At 42.3% G+C, this 20,575-nt stretch overlaps 1 protein-coding gene across 1 annotated transcript in view; it reads left to right on the forward strand.

Annotated features, from left to right (window-relative positions):
• Nucleotides 1-2,810: 2,810 nt before the first annotated feature.
• The window catches only part of lsamp (limbic system associated membrane protein), a 214,957-nt gene continuing 197,192 nt past the window's right edge, over nucleotides 2,811-20,575 (forward strand). The window contains exon 1 of the mRNA XM_062386090.1: nucleotides 2,811-3,217. Within this exon, the coding sequence (XP_062242074.1) occupies nucleotides 3,063-3,217 (155 nt within the window). The 5' untranslated portion in view covers nucleotides 2,811-3,062. The remainder of the gene's footprint in view (nucleotides 3,218-20,575) is intronic.

Here is a 20,575-nt window from a genome sequence, read left to right on the forward strand (position 1 = left end):
AGAGACAGACCACTTCCTAATGTGCATTAATAAAGTAGCTCTACAGTTGATTGATACAGACCTTGACTAAAAAATTACAGCCAGGTCACGTAACGCTAACACGCATCAGAAATATTTGCAGGTTTGAATACAGCGTTTGGGCCAACCCGGCTGTCTGCGTGACGTACGATGTTGTGTGGCTGCCCCGTCGTCAAGCGTGAAGAAGCACAGAAACTATTTCTAGTTATTATTTCATTAGTCTCTGGTGAATTCCAATAAAAATGGCTTCCTGAGGCGTTCCTCGCTATCAACTTCTTAAGTTGAGCCACAGACTTGAATAATAGATCATGTTCTTTTTTCCCCCTCGAAGAAGTTAATCCCTCTCATGCCATTGTTGTTTCATCATTTGCTAGTCAGAAGCTGCGCTCCTTTAAATAGCACACCCCAATTATTAATACCCCATCTTAGCACTATATTCACAGTCTCATGCATTCCCATTGCTATAAACTGCCATATACATCACCGGTAAATGATTATTAATTAAAGGTATTTTACCTCTAATGCAAGGAATAAAAAAGTTTTTAATGCTAAAAGCTAACCATGGACCACATTAAACATTGTTGTGTTTAATAACTTGCAGAAACTTATTAAATTATAAATAGCTAAATTATATTGTAATATAAAACATTGTTATTTTACAATAAAGTTTATATTGTGGACGCCACATCAAAAGTACAGCCAATCCTGCTGTCAAGACCGTGACACCACCCAACCAAGAGAAACCTACCAGTATGATAATAAGAACTCTGTTTCTCAGTTCTCTCTCTCTGTGTGTGTGTTTGTGTGTCTGTGTGTGTTAACCAGTGTTGGGTAGAGCGAGGGATCACTGGCTTTTTGTAAGGAACTGGTTGTAACTGCTGTGTGTCAGGCTTCCCTGCCCTACGAGGACGTACTCTACCTATTATACACACACACACACACACACACACACACACACACACACACACACACACTCACACACTATCTCTCAACGAATACCTAACTATAGATATAACTAAAAGCCACATGAGAGCCGTTCCTGTATAAATCTGTATGCAGAGCAGTGCATCCGCTCCTCTTCAGAGCCCAGTAGTCCCTTTTTAAGTGGTCTTAATGCATATGCTCTTTCATAAACTGTGCAATCTCCAAGATAGCAAAAAAAAAACTGGAAGAGAAAGTGGAAGAGGCACTGATTATAAAGGGCAAAGTCGGGAACAGCTCTGCAAGCATGTCTCTCTGAAAACATCTCAGCGCTCCTTCACTAATACACTAGCATTAGCACCTCCATGCACTCCCTGATATCAATTACCTCACTGTAATTCCTTTTCAGCCATTCACAGGGCTGCGTTTCCATTTGCTCTGATCTTGCTGTAAAGCCTACATGTCACAGTAGGCAGCAGCTGCTGTAGGGCTGGCGTCTGGTCTGGTGCTTAAAATCGGCTGATGCTGGAAATAAAGGCTTAAGAACACAGAGTCTTACAACGGTTCAGTCGGGCTGCGTTAGTGCTCAGGACAGATGTAAGGGGGAGTGATCACACAAGTCTCTGCTATATGTTGGCATTTCATACAGTTTAATCATTTCACATCCATGTCGTATATTGTATTCATGTCCCATATTCTTGCATGTGTGCATGTGCGGTGTTTATGCACTAGAAATAAAGACTTTTGTGACTGATTCTAAATTATTCACTAAATGCCCCCAGAGACAAAACAAAGAAACTGGGGATGCACCGCACAAACACTGAGAATAATTCCCATTAGCATTACTGTAGTTTCTGAACCAAATAAAATGCTAAATGCGCTGCCTAAATTGTTACTCTGAAGTTCATTAAGCACATCGCAGAAGGAGCATTAGATCATGGCATATTAAGCCTGTGCTTGATTGGCAAGTGGTGAAATTAGATGCTCGTTCTGCATTTGTATTTCTGTTGAATTGGAGGCTGCACACATTCAAAACCTGTGTCCTCGTTCAGACTGAAAGTGGCGGTAATTACCTACCAAGCTCCAGCCCCATAGCAGGCATGGTAGTCTAGACAAGAGGTGATTACTATTGGTTAAGCTATTCACAGCTGACTTTGCCCTGTTCATGGTCAAGTGTGTGCGCTCTAGATCTGTTGTCCTCATCCTTCTTTTTCCTATTTAATACGTTCAGTTGTACAAAGCTGGTCAAAATGAGCAGGACTGGAATACAGTTTTTTCATGTGTATTGTGCTTTGTAAACGTCACAGGATATTCTAATTGATTGTGGCTATCCCAATGACATTAATTCAAATCAATGCTGTTCAATATTTTCACACATAATCATAAGGACAGAAAGTCTCATCCACTCCATGGTCTCATGTAAATGTGCTTGGCAGGAAAATTCTTGAAGTGAGACAGCCTGTGTACTGACTCATATTGTCGTGGAGATGGGAGAACACAGACGTGTGTCGATCAGCATCTGTGAAACTGGACTGTCATTTTCTCAAGGGCCACTTTGCCATCTTTTGCTGCTTGAGTCTAAATATATAAGATATTGTTTTTACTCGTTTCTTCTTTAGTAAATAAAGTATCATCCTGCCGGCTTCATCCCGCAGTCTCTCTGTTACTCAGTCCGCTCTCCGTTGTGTCTCACCAAAAGGGACCTCAGGTGGTGCTGTTGTCCTGACAACCAATGAAGGGAGCATCACAGTCAGACTGCTAGATACTCTGAGAGAGAGAGAGAGAGAGAGAGAGAGAGAGAGAGAGAGAGAGAGAGAGGTGGTGGGGGGGATGAACAGAAGCCTGCTTCTCTCCATCTCCGCTGCTGGCTGCTGTGCCGTCCCTTTACGCGGAGAGCAATACGCATCAGTGGACTATAGAGTGAGGACCCCGCACAACGCCGCACGCTTCCGTCCCTACAAACCTTTATCGACAGGTCCATCCGGGGCTGCTTTGGACTTAAGGGCATCCCCTGCGTTTCCCGATAAGTCTGGACAACTACTCATCTCCCTCCAACCCTGCCTTTTTCTTCCAAATCCTTGGATCTATAGCTCTCGAAAACGCGCGCGCTCCTCTGCTTTAAAATGCAAGCCGGACGCAAATCGTGTTGGAGGCAATTGCAGGCGTCTTTTTTCAGACTGCTATGTCTTATCCCCACAGGATTCCCCGTCCGGAGTGTGGATATGCAGCGGGCCACTGACAACATCACCATCCGCCAGGGCGATACGGCGATCATAAGGTAAGACTCGTCTTTTCATTTGAAACTTTCCTCTCCTCCTCCGGATGCGCAGCAGCAGCAGCATCAGCAGCGTCACCTGGAGCAGACAGCTGCGTCCCTCAGGGGGGATCATCACAGGCGGGGGATTTATCTGCGGTAAACTTATAGTTTCCACAAGGTTAGACAGAAGAAAGCAGGGACGTGGAGTGTTAGGATGCGAGTTGGTTGCGACTTTTATTACCTGACAAATATCCCTGTAATATCTCTAATGGCTCTGTCGCCTCTTTCGTAAAGTGTATCGTTCTAAATTCAACTATAATTTTAAATCATATTTTCATGAATTCTGATGTGACCTCACGCATAAATCTGACCAGATACGAAGTCCCGCATTTAGGGGAATTAAATGGGTGGAGAAAAGACACTTAGGTGCCTTCCCCTAGGATGCATACAGCACCGCAGCAGTGATCACGGGGGCTCCCTTATTTCTTGTTATTATACATTTTAAAAACGAATTCAAGGACCTTTTTAACAAAGTGAGTGGATCACGGTGTAGAGAGACACGTGTACGTCTGTGGGTTAGTGCCAAAGACAGCTAGACCGATAAGAGGATGATGGGGAGACTGGGAACTGTGCGTAATGGTTTAAATTGTAGGAATCATATTCGCATCCTCCAGGGGACAGAGTGTGAGGGTCTTTTTTATTATTAGTTTGCGGCCGTACGCACATAAAGCTCCACTCAACAATGTCTAGTTTGTGTTTCTTGTTATTAAGTAGGAAGCCCCCTTCCTACTTAATCACCTCCCAAACAATGCAAGCTGTCAACTGTGGAATTGTGATACGGCAGATGTCGGCGACCACGTGACCCTGAGCCGTGTGTTTGGGGCAGGTCCGAAATGGAAGAGGATTAAGATTGGGTTGTTGTTTTTTTTGTTTATGTTTTTTTCAAACAAGCCGCTTGGCCTCCTCCTCCCCCCAAAGCCCCAGTCCCACTCCTCCTCCCCCTCCACCTCTCAAAATGGGATGTAGTACTGTGGGGAAGTCCACTGGTGAAATAGGCTGCACAGAACACTCGATCACATTGATTTTCTCTCTCCCCCTCACTCTGTGCCTGTCCCCCCCCCCCCCCAACACTTCCAGGCTGTATTTACAGAGCCGCCACCCGGGCTCGACTAATGAGTGTGAGAATATAGAACACAATTATGGGATAGACCTTTAACACAGCCTGTCGAATAAGCCTGCACACACACGCACACACACACACACACACAAACAGCTCGCACAACAACCGGGCCTCCTCACATGTGCCCTCAGCACACACACACACTCACTGGCATTCAGACAAACTCTGCCCACTCTCACACATGCTCAAAACAAATGCATTCCTTTAATGGATTCCTTCTGGCAAACAGGTGCCATCCATTCAGGTACCTGATGATCCAATTAATCAATTGACTCTGTTACTGTTGAACTCACCAGGGGTCACAGCTATTTGTTTCACTTTCACAAATCCAATTGGCTGCCTCCTCGCTATATTCAGTCTGTTCACTTTGCTCAAAGGGGGGCGACGGGCTTTGCGCTCAGCGAGAGTCAAATTGGATTTGCCTTTCCGAGAACGTGCCTGCAACTTAAGTCCACTATTTAACATCATCTCTGATGAACGCTCGCCGAACAATTATCCGCGGTGATCGCTCAGCGAGGGTCATAATTAGCCTGATGTTCATATATCTGGTAGGCATGGCAGTGATCAGTCTTATTTATCCTCAGTCATGAGACAATAAACGGCAATTCAGATCCCTGTGGCTCTGTTGACATACAACAACCATTTTTCACACCCAGTTTCCACCCGACAAATAGAGAACTGGAGGTGTGTGGGGGGGGGGGGGACACACATGAGGGCTGAAACTTGGAGCGGGGTTAGGAGGCCGTCGGCTAGTAATTTGTCGCGCTACACTGTGTATCTGATTCCATAAGCTGGGTTATGTGATTGCTGAGGGGCTATTGTTGACCTGCGGGCGTAATAAGGCCTGTGCTTCACTGGAGCCTGTGGCTGCAGTTCCTGACATTCATGGCACAGGGGGGGGGAGATGCAGGAGTGGAGAAACAGCGGGTGGCCCAACAACTGCTGTGACAGGACACATAGACGCAGGCCCTGCCACTGGAATGAGAAGGGAAATGTATTTTTTTTTTTACAAGGGGCCAAGAACTGTGTAATGTTGAATAAACGAGCAAACTAAGTCTTTCTCTTTAAGCTTAAAATGTTCTGATATGCAGCAGTGTTGTGGCTCACACAGTAACCCGGTGTCTGAGGTGCATATTTAAGCTTTATTTTGACATCATGAGACTATTAAATGCATTCCCTCAGTCGTGTGTTGTGCATTTTAAAATCTCATTTAAAGCAGCCATCAGCCTGAATTCATAATAAGGGTTTTGAATTTGTGTGGTGACAGGCAACTATACTATATGACCCTTTTTTCCCCCGTAATTCACGGAATCTCATTCTCCCCCAGACTCAATCAAAAGTGAACATAAACCAAATATTGACACATCTCCACCAAGTGTAGTCGCCTACGGGGAGTGGCATTGAATCTAAATTGGTTTTCACTGACTCCTCTTCTGTAACACGAGGTGGAAATTCAGTGACATTTAGATTCAGATACGCTCAGCGTTCGGACTATTGTGCCTAAGCAGGTCATCAAGGGGTTAATGTGAGAGAGATTACTCGTTTTGAACAGAGTCACTGCGGGCGGACTTATGTAAACATTTTCACACCATCTTTTGCATCGGAAAGTGAATTAGAGCTGATCTGCTGTGCAGCCTGGCTCCAGGATTAAACTCTAGTGACCATATAAGTAATACAGTTTCTTTGGACCCTTCAGCTGGCTTCGTGTAACGTGCTTTCCCCACGAGTAACCATGTAGCATCCTAAGCTTCCTACTGTTTTAATGATCTGGTTGCTCTGTGTTGAGTTCAAAGATTATATCCAGCCTCTACATTTGTCCCCATCGGGCTTCCAGCTTTGAAGGGGGGACTTTTTTTGAACATTTGTATCTGCTTGAAGTGGAAAACATGAACATTAAAACCCAGCATATTAAATCTAGGCCTGTATCCCAGCAGTGGTGCTTGAGACATATCTTAGAGCCCCTCTCCATATTGAATTTGCCTGGGTTTTTGTTTTTTTCCCCCCCACAAGGATGATGCCAACAAGTGAAATCCAACTCCTCTCACCGCAATATAAATCAGAGACAAGGAAGAATAAAGTTTTCCTTCATTTATTTGTGGTCTTTCAGTGTCACATTACTACAATTATTTTTTTAATTGCCTTTTTTGTATGAGTCCCACACTCAGGGTCGCAGTGTCAGACCGAGGCCCCATAATTGACAATTGCTTGTTTAAGCATTAATGACACAGTCTGTGGGATTGCTCTCCTCTGGGTCAATTATCTGTGTTTTGACAGTGCACTGAGCCTGGCTTGTTACTTTCAGAGAAGATGATTTGACACTTAGTGTTGCCCCAGAGGCTATTTGTCAAAACCTACCCGAGGATTCCTCTTTAATTTCAGTCAGACACACATTATGTATGTGCAATCTGCTAGAGGCTCAGACACTTCATAAGACATGATGTTGGTTTAATTCAACTTTCAATACAATTTGTGAAGCTGGAGAACTTTGATTTCAGTTATTTTAATTTGCATTATTAAAACCTCAACTATTGAACTCTGACGGTTGATGCATCAGAGTGCTGTGCTGTGCATTAGCCACACTTCAAAGAAACTGCAGTCTTCCAACCTGGAAACAAAGACTCTCTGGATGTTGGAAATTAGCTGCCGTTCCCAGCATATGTGACTGTGACGAGCGCAGATCATTTGTTTCCTTAGAACGCCTGGCACTTACGAGAGCATGATTCGGTGCCATAATAAGTTATTGTGTACTTTTCGTGTGAGAGTGTGTTACAAATACAAATATTTCAAAATGCTATTATTGAATTATTGAATCATCCTGTAAGGCCTTCTGGGCTCATGCAGAGTAAATATGCTGTCAAGCAACTGGGCTGATGTCACTGGTTGTTCACATTTACGCATCTTTTTGCATATTTGATATATGTTTAATGAGATACAGTAGAAAAAGAAAAGTGACACAAAACTAATCGGCCAAAGCCCATGAGAAAAGCGACTGCAGAACCTTTATGTTTTTTTTGTGCAACTCATTTACCCGCATTAATATTTGTCAAACGTTTATCCAGTTGATGGAAATGGGACATTCCTCAAATTCAATAATCAAGAAGAAGCTGTTATCAGACATAGGGCTAACTGTGGATCATCTGAAATCACTCTAGTGCTTCTTGGTGCCAGCCCTGAAGAAAATCCCGTGTCAGCTGTTGTATAGTTTCAGCTCCTGAACCAGCCAGTGACGCTCAATCAAGTTCTCATCATTTTGTCAATAGTTTTTTCTACTTTTATCAACCATAAAGAGCATCAGATCTCCGTAGCTTGATGTTGAATTGAATCTTCCTGTCCTGAGTTCCAACCTTCTTGATCAGTTTAATGTTTTAGCTAAACTGTTGCTTGCATAATTTACTTTTATATGATTCTTAATCCCATGCCGTTTATTTGCCTTTATATCTTACTGGCAGGAAGAGTTGCTGGTACAGATGACCCTTGCCCCACCAGCTGGTTACCTTGGTTAGATAGAAAGATGCAGAATGACAAATAAAGAGCAAGTGTCTAAATGGACTAGAACAGGAACATTGTGATGACCTAGGTTCAAGCAAAGTCTTCATTTTCACAAAGGGAGGTGGATTAAGGTGTCAGCTGGCTCGGCAGCAACACACATAAGCTCCAAGCCTATATTTAGCTGAAAGCTTGTATCAGTGTGATAAAAAATTCAAGCACTGGGAGACATGGACTTCAAAGTGTACACGGATGTATGACTTATTTCTAGCCAATACTCCATAGAACTGACCTGTGAACAACATGCCCTGCTGTCACATTAAATTATGATGGAGACGCCGTGCAAATATTAGTTTTCACAGACAGTACAAAGCTGAGGAAAGCTGATACTAGGGACAGAACAGTCCAGGCTGTATTCCAAGTGGACAGAGCAAAGCGGAGGAAAACAGATCAATTTTTGTATTTCCGGGCAGAGGGCAACAGTGCAACGTTATTTGGGATGTCCAGCCCCCAGGGGTTTCTGTAGTTCTCTCCACGGCCCATCAGTTTGAAGTGCTGTTTTTTTTTAATTTTTTTTTACAGTCTAAATCCTCCCTTGGCAACTCTCAGTACCTCTATCTCTTTATCGCTCTCTTCACTCCTCTTTTCTTTCTCTCTCAGGCACTGAATTGTCCCGCTGTGCTGACTTAACCTGATTTGCGGAGTCTACATGAAAGGGGATTGAAAAGAAGACCAGGACAGAGCAAAATATATATATATATATTTATATATCGTAAAAGAATGAAAGCACTCACTAAGAATGAGAGACACAAATGTAGCAAGGAGAGTTGAGTGTGATGGGTGGAATTAGGGTGTGAGGGAGGGGAGGAGGGGGAGGCCGGGACACAGTATTAGTACAATCAGCACAATAATCCCTTCTGTTCCAGTCAGGGCCGACGCAGGATTTTCAAATCAATTTCATTTTCACTCATGATGCTACAGTGGGAGAGCTGAGTGGCTGCCAGTCGGGTCATTATCGTCTTGTCCTCATTTTGGCTCGGGACGGAGCAGAGGTGCAGGCGGAAAAGCTTCCCGGGGCCACGGGGACGTGTGTTTTGGTTGATTTTTTGCCAGGTCTGCCAAGTCCTTTGGAACGGCTCGGAGTCATTGCAGGTTCCAGAGGCTTTCATCTTTGCCAGTAGCATCTGAATAATGGCCTGCGGAGACAGTGTGAAGTCTTTTGACACGGCAAACCAACAGAGTTCTGACGCCTGCAGTCCAGTTCAGTGGGCTGCCTGGGCAGCTTCTTCACAGCCTCTCAGCCCTGACATGCTTCCAGCCTGTGGTTTGATGTTGACTGGTTCATTCTCAGAAAACATACCAGGACACTCTGAGCTCTTCATTATGTGCCTTCAATGTGCTTTTGTGAATAGCTCAGCCAGGGAAGCGTAGAACCGGAATGTTTTGTCACAGCTGAATATTAAAGAAGTGCTTTCTTCCTAAAAGCAACTCCACTACATTTTCCTCTCTACCTATGGTTTTTGTTGGACTGGCAAGACTGGCTCTAAGTGCATATTTAATCGACGCAGCAATTTCTCACAGCCTCTGGCTAGCTATAGGAGATGGAGGTAGAAGTAAAATGAAGGTGTATTATTGTTGCTCTAAGAAATCACTTTTATAGATGCAGTAATAAATGAAAATATATGTTTTACAGACACATAGGGTGAGTTTCATGTATTCGCCATATCCTTCATGGGTCAATTTTTTTAAACCTGTACCAGCAAAGCTCTGTACCGGACCTGACCCGTCACTTGTGATTATCCTCAAGTCAAACTGCAGGACCTGCCATTAACATTAGTCTCACAACCTTACCCATCAGACTGAATATACTGTATGCCCATGCTTCATTCGGGCTGGGCCATGGATTGAAGTTCAATTACGATTACGGCTTCCAACATTTATGGGAACAAAGTAATTTACCTAAAACAATTATTATTTTGTGTTTTCGTTTTTGCAGTGAGGCTTTAGCTTTGTCTCGCCTCATGATGCCCGACTGCGCTGCCGATCTGCTGCAATGTGGGGTGTCTGCTTTAATGACTGTATTTCCTCCGATAAAAGTCAGCCTATGTACAAAAATAAATGCCAGAGCACTACAGTGGCCCGCGCTGCAGAATTATTGCCATCTCTACTCCAGGAATGGGGCAGACCCACATTATAGGTGTGGCATCCTTGTGCGGGGCCCTATTACCCTGTCGCATGTCCTTCCACCTCCCTCCCCCGCTGACCTGCACTCCCTTTATATGTTAACACACAATACACACTAATGTCAATCCGAATTTAATATGAGCTATACAGGACTTTAAGTTTATGTTGCGTTTGTTTGATTCGTTCTAGAGTCTATGAGACACCTATTTTAACACTTCTTTTTTTTAAAGTCCAACATTTTCCGTGCATGCAGTTCACCTGCTATACACACACCTGCAGACAGGAGAGCAGATATTCCCTCCTCACTGAAGCAGTGTAGAAACTCTATTCAGTTAATCAAACCAACATTGATTCTTCTTTAAGCTTCATAAATGTTTGAAGTTTACAAACATGTTAAATAATCGTAGTTACAATATTGACCGAAATAATCATGATTGTGATTTTGGCCATAATCAAGCAGCCTTTGCTCCACACCGAGTCACTCACATCTAATGGCAATGGCCTCCTTGTATTCTGCATTGTTGGTTTAGTGGTGAAAATTTCCTGTCAACTGTCACAGCACCTGAGATCCTGATAATGTCAATGTATTTCCTCTGCAATGATGTGAAAGAGCCTGTACATTTGACACTTTTAACAAGCAACAGCATTATTTGTATATAAATTCACCACAGACTATAGATTTCTTAATGTGATCCATCTTAATGTGCAGTTTAATATTGGTCGTGACAGTTATTTGAGAAGACGTGAAGGGGTTAACAGTGATGTAATTTATATAATATGATTTACATGTTGAAAACACTGCACTGCATCATTTTTAATTTGTAAATATCTCCAGAAAAAACATACTCCTGTTCTCACCCACTGTTTGGCTATGTTAAGTCCATGAATTTATATAAATATATTTTTGAACAGGTGCAATCTTACTTTGCTATATGATCTCCTTTTCAGGCTTTGTCTTTGTAATGGTGCTTTCATCATACAAGTTCTGTATCATTACTCCCGTAACATCATGATTAATTGCACTACTGCTTAAAAAGCACAAGCACTTTCCATCTTGACTGCCATTAACCGGGCAGCAATTTGACTTTTCTGTAAATCGTAAGGGAACAAAGCAGAAATTGATTTTATTTCATTTATTTCACATCTCAAGCGCCCCCACTTTCAGCCTTGACATGAAATTAGACAAACTAATAAATAAGACAATGAACCAGTGAATGAGCTTCAGGTTAAGCTCTGTTTAGCTGAATCTGTAGAAACAAGTTAAATAAGTTCAAATCTCTCAGTACGTTAGGATAAATTCTATTTAAAGCAGTGCCACGTGGATTTGAGCTGTTATGACCGCTGCCTTAATCCACATGACTTTAAAGCAGATTAGGGGACTTTAGTAAGTATGGTCTTGGATGAGCACACTCATTGTTTACCTACCATTTCTTCCAAGATCAGCAAAAAGGAAATAATTTCAAAGACCTCCGGACACATAGTGAGCAGGATGGCACCATGCTAGGATGGTATATGTGGTTTCACAGCTGTGCAGTGAAGTATAATTTTTGTTTACATTTTACATGAGTGCATCCTACATTAGTGGATGAATGTGTTTATTTTGGTAAAACTGCAGTGTCACCATATACCACTACTGCTTACATGCACACCTCAATGACTGTACTTAAAGGGTCCATTTTGAACCCCACAATTATATTAAGTCCCTGCGGCCAAAACACAACATGAGACACTGATCTATGATGCTTGTTGCTCTGCAGCAACGATCTGAGCAAATGTTATTCATGATACATAATATCTACTGTTAAATTTTGTTGAAAATGTAGCTGATGCCTCATAAACTTATGAGAATCATGTTTAATTTCATAATGTGTATAATTGAGTTGAGTTTTTTATTTTATTTGATATGTATTAATATAGATTGTTTTATTGTGAATACAAACTGCATTGTGATTCTTAGAATATATATGTCCATCAATATGCAACGTGATATTTCCTCTGGTGCTTCTACTGGCGGTGATGGTTTACCCTCATATATTAACTGCCCAGCATGGTCAACTCAGATACTGATGCTGATCTTCTGTGTTTGCTCTACTCAAGCTGTTGATATATACACAGCACTGCCATGAGACAAACACAACTCTATATTTCCTCTCTTACCATTCCTAAAAACACTGTTATTTGCTTTGCCTTAAGCAATTATTTGTAATCAATGACAATAAGCTACAAAGAGATCCTCAATTATTCAACAATACAGCAAAGCCTGGAAATGAACGATAAGGCACCGCCATCATGTCAGTCAAGTGGAGTCCAGTGTACAGCCTCGCCAGTAGTGCTGAAAGAAATCAGTGCTGTGCACATTATTTGTTTGGCTGCAGTTTATCCAGTGGATAGTGTGTAACCACTCACACAGCTAAAGGGTTAGACAGCTACATGTTATCACAGCAAATCATACGGTATAATTATTTCATTGAAATGTGTGTAGCTCAGAAGTAATGAGTGAGGAATGAATGAGCAAGTTACACAAATCATTTAAAAAAATACATTGAAGATAGCTTTTCTGTGACTATGAGATAATTAACTTGACATGGTTATTGTCACATTTTTCGAAATGCCCAATGCGCCTTGCAATATTGATGATTAAAGTAATTTGACTATCAATGTTGATGACTCAAAACTGAGAAATCTCCCATTGTAAATCATCACCAGGATATGATTAATTTGATGTGATCCTGAGGTGTTTATTATCTACAGGAAGACATATTCAAAAGGATTGATGATGTAATTCCATTAGAATAAAGCATATGACGCTGTTATTCAAATTAAGCATTAAGTAGATGGGGTTGTATTTGAAGCTGTTGAATCTTCTGACTTCCTGAGTTTGAAACCTCACCAAAAGCAGGTGCCTCAGTACAAATCTTCGACTGGCAATCTGGAAATTTTCCCATCCCAATTCAAGTGGAATAATCACAACAATTTCTACAACTGGTTGGTTTGACACCATAAATGAAAGACAAGCACTAATGAGGCTTTTCCATTTACAGCCAAGTTGGCAATGTCTGAGGTGAAGACGACTGATATCAGCTATCGTGACCACATCAATCCAACTGGATATGTTATTTGAAATAGAAAAGCAAACAATCTGCACTTGCACTGCAGTGTTTGTTTCATAGCTTTTGTTGACGACTCATCTGTACCACCTCCCACTATCCAGAAATGAAGCCAGAAAATCCTTTATCCTATATGAAATCTGCCATCTTGCACCAATCACAGCATTTGGAGTCAGAGTGTACACATTAGCGATCAGGGGATCGGGCCATCGCTTCGAGGACAAATCCCCAGTCAGTCTTATCTATCAATATGAGGTTTCAAAACTTTGAACTAACTAATTAAAACTAAACTTACCGGAAAAAACTGTTGTATTTGAATTGCCTAAGATGACAGAAAACATCTTTAAGGGGAAAAATATGTGCTTTTTCTATTTTTAGTTTGGTCCATGTCATATCGACTAACACGGACAAGGTGGGGTTCAATACCATTACTGCAGGCAGCCACAAGAGATTCTACCAGAGATGCCAACAGAAACGCTTTGGCTTCACTTTTTGGGAGCTTTCATGTCGATCCGAGGCACTTTGGTCTATGACCTTTGCTGAAATCCTTTGAATATGGAAACTCAACTGAGAGGTTGAAGATCTATTCACAAACAAGAATGTGGCTTTGCAAGGCCGGGCTACATTTTCTGCACGGCCACTTACACCAGTTAGGAGATGAACACACATGAGAAAATGGCCTTATCCTCAACTTGTTTTTTTATCTGCGTTATACTCCTGAGTTCTACTTTCTATTTCAAAAGACAAGGATATGAAAATGCCAAAGTGCTAAAGGTGTAGCAGATTAATTAGAGTTCCCCTCTTGAGCATTTGGCATTTGAGGAAATGGGGATGACTCTGTGGCCTACTTGTTCTGCGTTCCCTTGGAATTTGTACAGCATCAATGTGTCAGTTTTAAAGTTTAGCACAAATCCCTGTAGTTGAGACAGCATGGTGTCATTACATTTAGCTTTTCATCTTTTGCATTAGCAAGCAGAAAACAAGAACAGAAATCCGGCATTGCAAGTCTCATTGGCCATTAATTATTCCCATTCAATTCAACCACCCACTGGAACAAAATTGTTTTCAATTACTGGAATCCCACTCTTGGTTCTGTGTGTTAATAAGATTACCTCCAATTAAATCAGCCCCCCCAGTGTGTGGTTCAGGTATTGATTACCGCTGGCCCCCAAAATCATAAACCTTCCCCGACCTTTTTTTTTCTCAATTAACCATCGACCGTCGACAAAGCCTTTTTGTCAACTGCCACCAGCGGCTTTATGGAGAGCTCGGGCGGACCCAGGGGGAAGGTGCAGGCTTGACTCATTCTTTATTACCTGATGCTCAGCACTTAAACCACCTTAGCTTAGGTACTGAGGTGCACTCACATTTAAGGGTTTGTGTTCAAAGACTTTCTCATCACCTGCGTACAAGGGGGGGGGGGGGGGGGGGGGCATTCGTCAGCATGTGGCAGAAGCAAGTAAATAAAACCCTTAGAATAAAGTGATGGTTGTCACTACTACTATAGTATGTATTTTCATAATGAGTGTCTGCAAAATTAAATAGATCCATTTCATCTTTTTCTATCTGAGTTTTTTTTTTTTTTTCAATATAAGTTCACTCTTTGGTTGTAACTTTACAAACCAGTACTTTTTAAACCAACATGAATGTGCAGGTTCACTTATGGGGCCATTTAACATCCTGGTCTGGACCAGTTTTTTTTTTATGTCGGACACTATTGCCCCTTCCTCCCGATTTAAAAATGTTTCAAGTTACTAATGATAGATTTAGTAATTCCTATCAATATTTTTCTTACTTTTATTCAGTTCATGTGTCAAGTGTTTAGAAGGAAGTGCTGTGTTGCCATATACACTGGTGACCTGTCCAGGGTATACCAGGCCACTAACCCAACAACACCTGGGTCTGGCTCCAGCTCCCCCCTGCAAATCTCAAAAGGGAAAGGGATGTGGATAATGACGGAAGGATCTGTTGCTATCAGTGTGTTTATATCTTGGCAAATTGGCACCATTAAACGTAGACTGGATTAGCTTCTAGCATGTCGTCAAACCCATTTATTGTGTACAGAATGAATAAAACTAAAAAGATGTTTATTTCTCTGCCATGTGCTGGAGTTTTTGCATTTGATTCTTGATGGAAAGCCGATATAAATGGAGACTTTGTTGTGATGGGCTTACGTCAAGTACGATGCTAATCTCCTTGAGATGTGAATGTATTTCTTAAGAGAAATCAGTGTGCAACATTATATCTTGTTTACGCAGATAGAGGCACAAATAAACACACGTGTTTATCCCTTAATAGGATGTGTTAGTTGTGATGGCACAGTTTGATGTTTGACACAAATTTGTGGAAATTTGTCTTTAAAGGTCTTGAAATAAGTTGATTGACTCCATGAGCTGTTGGTCCCATCCAGAGCTTCAGCTCCAAATCAGCAAGCCGGACTACAATAACTCACTTCCTCTATGGAACTGGCCTTTTCACTTCACACTGTATATTCGCCTCATAATTTGAGAGCCCTCAGCACAGATATTTATCAGATTACCCAGCAATAAAGACGCCATTTAATGCAGGAGAATCTACTCCAAATGTATTAGCATGCTTTTTCAACATCATCATAGGTTTTTCCATCCTACAATATCTCATATATTTTCCTGCTACCTAATGGGATCAATAACATTTTAGTTGTTTTAATCAGGGACTGCATATGCCATTGCCCAAAGAATATTTCTCATCTTCAAACTAATTTTTTCACATGCCTTTTTATGTGCAAATTAAGCTTCCGTCTGCCTGAAAAGTTCATTAAAGTTGTACGTTTCCAATTTGGATAACTGCAATTGCCTCTGAAAGGCAGAAATTGGCCGTCATTTGCATCTTATTGCTTTGTCTCACAAATGCTGAAGGATGTAAGGCAATGTGATATGCCTGAAGTCAACATTGTACCCAAAGACTAGGAACAGGTGGCAAAAGTACAAATACCGAGTCCCTTGGAAAGATGGCTGATTTTCTGCACAGACACCAACAATTCTTCTGCATTATTCAGGCGAGAGGTGGAGCTGCCCGGTGCAGCAGACTAAGGCAGGAAGTGACATATTAAAAACTCTATGCAAACTCTCTTGAATTCTTTATTGGTCGCTTCTACTTGTACAAAGTGAAGAAACCAGGAGGAGTATCACTCGGAGACTTACGTTTGCACATGCACCTCCTCCGGTGAAAATAGGAAGGAGACCAGTGCATTACTAAAAACACAGCCCAACAACTATGTGTTACTAGGGTTAAAAAAAAATATTGCTACGGCTGTCCAACCCTAATTGGAAGATACGCAGGGTTGGCGGACACAAACATTTTTTCAACCATATTGTTGAAAATGCTGACCGTGGCCATGCCACTTTAATGGCCCATTCCCCCATCCCTCATTTCAAATTTTGGATTTGGAGTAAAACTCATGTCTCTTTAGGGGAGGTAAGCCTCCATAGCTTCCAATAACTAGAACCTTGTTTGAAACACCATTATTCTAAGCAATAAGAGCCCCAGAGTCTCTACACACTGGCTCACCCATATAGTTTGAATGGTGCCGTAGGGCAAAAGGTGCATTTGTGGACTATGGATGATAAATGGGACTATTTTTTGGAAAATAAGATAACGAATAAAATGCAATCGTGACTCAACCAGCCGAGTCACAAATTATATAAAAACATGCAGAATATATGCAGACCTCCCACGGAGCGCCTTCATGGTAAATTTGCCCCTGAGGTTTAAGATGTGATACTCCATTTGTTGTCCAGCAACTATGTGTGTGTCAAGTTTGTTCAACCTTCTTAGCTCTGCCTCCTGAGAGGAGAGGCAGCTCTTTAAACCAGCCCCTGTTATATCCCGCTGTGCTCTCTGCTTGATGCACATCTCACTTGTACTCGAAACCTGTTAGTAATCGTCTCAACTCCGCTGCCCTCCTCTTCTCTCGATTTATTCTGGTCTCTCCGTTGCCCTGAACTAAGCATCCTACAGAACCTTCGATGTGTCATGGACTTGTAACAGGCACCATGAAACTTTTGCCTCTCAGACAATGGCTTTTGGATATTGGACAAAAGAACTTCCTCTCATTTTTAATTCCGGAATTTGCTCAAGAGTTTCAGGAATTGTGCTTCCCTTTATGGTCTCAAATTACTTTTCGGGTCATTTAGCTTCACTTTCTGCCAGAGTTCATTCATTTTGGCCAGAAAACCTGCTTCTTTCTTTGAGTTTTAACAGAGCCAAGCTAAGGATACATTTACACCAGCTTCATGCTCTCTTTGTGAGAACCTTCCCTCTGGGTAATCTTTCTTTGCTCTTTGTTCTAGACTTGCAGTCACAGTTATTGCCCGCTGCACCATATCTGTGTCATTTCTTCGACACATTCTTAAGAGACTCTGGATGTGGAAATCTGAGACTTTCATGAATTATGTCACACCGTGGTATCACAAAGAGAGACTTTGATTGATGAAAAGTGGGAGATGCAACCCAACAGTCGCTGGAATTCCTTTACTGTGTCTTCCCAGATAGGTCAACCCACAATTCCTTCTGTTCTCGTGTTATTCTGGCAGGTCAGAGCTGTGATGATGACAAAAGCAGTGGGTTAGACGATGATGGAAATATTGATGATGTGCATGCAGTGTGGGGGGGGGGAGACTATATCATTCAAGAGAATAATCATGTTTAATTACTGTCATGATCTTTGTCTTTTGATGCTGTCATCAATATCACTTTTGATATCACAAATGTAGTCACTAACAATGAAATGTCCCACTAACTGCTTGGGAAGATCTGAGAACCTGATAGTTGAAGGTGTGAGGAGAGCACACACTAACAAGTTTGGCTGATGTTTGTTTGGAGGCAGGGTGCACCCCGCACCGGTCGCCGACGAACTGCAGAGCCAACATCAGCCTCTTTCAGACATATACTGAAGTGCATAAGTGAACGCAATAGACCCCGTCAGTTGCTGTGGACCTTCCCCGGTAGTTTCTCATGTTAGCTCCCTATTGTAAAAATGTTCTGATAATGTCCCTGTGAGAACACAGCAAGAGTTTATCTGGGGGATTCATCATGAGCCACTGAGCATTTTGATGACATTTCTGATAACTTAATGAAAATCAGGATGAAAATATCCCTCTCATCTCTAATCTCTAATGGTGTGGCACACATGTAGAAGATGTCAACTTGGAAAGACAACAAGATGCAAGAGCTTTTAAATATCAGGGCTGAGGCCATAGTCGATGTGCCGTACAGATTTGTGATCTCCACAGCGGAATATCAACCTTACTTCTTGCCAACCCTCACCTGAATGTTTCAGACATTTCTGTATTTCTGTCAGACAACTCACGTTTGATCATGTAATATATTTATTACAACAGATTTAGTGTTTGGCGTCTAGGCTCCAACTTAATCACTCCCCTATATGATTACACAGGAATGATGGGAGTGATGAGCAAATACTTGTAACCCCCCGTTTGGAGCCTACAGGTGGATGCTGGGCCTACAGGTGGATGCTGGGGTGGTGGAGGGACTGAAGCAACAGGTAGCAATACTGCAGCAGCAGTGCGAGAAAGAGGGGCTGATGGGAAATGTCTCTCTGGTTAAATAGACCACCTGATAAGGTGGGTGTGTATTATAGCTGGTTGTGGAGATTGAGGTATGTCACATGATGTATGTCACGTGATGTATGTCACGTGATGTATGTCACGTGATTGGCGCCGCGCAGCTCGAGTTGCCTGCCAGAACTAGCTCGCAGGCGTCGCCATATTTCTGTCAGACAACTCACGTTTGATCATGTAATATATTTATTACAACAGATTTAGTGTTTGGCGTCTAGGCTCCAACTTAATCACTCCCCTATATGATTACACAGGAATGATGGGAGTGATGAGCAAATACTTGTAACCCCCCAAAACTGCACATAGTCGGAGCCTGACGTACGGATCGGTATCTGCTATGTGTGCGCCATTCACCGCCGCGGTGTGGCCATTCTCCGTAGGGGCATTAGCCTGCAGGAAAATATGCTAACTAGTGAACCTGTTATGTGAGCCATTCACCGCCGCGGTGTGGCCATTCTCCCTAGGCGCATTGCCTGCAGGAGAATATGCTACCTAGTGAACTGTTATGTGTGCCATTCACCGCCGCGGCGTGGTCATTCGCTGTAGCCAAATTGTCTGCGGGGGAATATACTACCTGGTGAGGTTCCCTATACGGGAATATAGTGAACTTGGCACATGGCAACATATGCACCGGAATTTCACCTTTAAGCCCAGCAAACCACCTGAAATGCAATAAAATAATCAGTCTGCAAAACACATACAAATTATTCATTCACATGTTTGTTTGTATCGCCAATATCCAAAACATGATTCGTTTCATCGGGCTTAACAAATGCGACATCCTGTCCTTAACCCTCGACAAGAGTAAGGAAAAACTACCAAAAAACCCCCATAAACAGGGGAAAAAGTAGAAACCTCAGAGAGAGCCACATGTGAGGGATCCCTCTCCCAGGATGGACAGGAACAGATGTATGCCATGGCAAGGGTGCAATGAATCCCTTGGCATCGTTCGCATTGTATCGTCACCATTTGAGGGGATAAAGGCGCGCCGAAACATGCCTGTGACTACCCCGGACGCGGATACGTGATGGATCCCGAGATCTGACATGCAACAAAGGATTTATGCAGCGGAGATTACACATTAAAACATCAAGGCTGCAGATGATGTTTGAGAGTCAATATTCCTTCTTGTGGTGTCCAACATAGCCTGAGTAGCATTGATGATGGAGTGTTGCAGTCATAGTGGTGCAACATCTTAGTGAGTGCGGGGACAGCATCCAGGTGTTAGGCCTCAGCTCTGGCAGGGATGGCGAAGCTTTGAGGAGATCTCGTCATGCATTTTTCGACCATTGTTGGTAGGCAAGGGTGTCGTCAGATGGGTTGAAGAGGGATGCAAGCGTTTGATCATAGAGCAGAAAGAACAGAAAGCAGTATTATTCTTAGCAATGATAATTCAGAAGTCTCGACAAGATCTATCAGACTTGTTGTGAACATGTGTTCTTCTAATACTAGAGAGGATAAGGTCATGTAGAGGATTAAAATAAGCGTCCTTGTCAGATTTCCTATTATACTGCTTCCGTTATCGTATACTCTGACTCACCTTGACAACAATTCCGTAATAAGGAAATATAAAGCCAAGGTAAATGTTAGGTAAGACTGTCATCATTGAGGATTCATAGCTTTCTATTGTAGCAGCATGCAAGTGAAGTATGTCACCTGATATATGTCACATGATTTATGTCACCTGATGTATGGCACATGACTGAAGCAGCGCAGCTCGAGTTGCCTGCCAGAACTAGCTCGCTGGCTTCGCTCCATTTCAGTCAGACAACTTACGTTTGATTATTTATCTTATTTATTA

The sequence above is a fragment of the Platichthys flesus genome, chromosome 4, assembly GCF_949316205.1.
Source record: "Platichthys flesus chromosome 4, fPlaFle2.1, whole genome shotgun sequence".
Taxonomy (NCBI): domain Eukaryota; kingdom Metazoa; phylum Chordata; class Actinopteri; order Pleuronectiformes; family Pleuronectidae; genus Platichthys; species Platichthys flesus.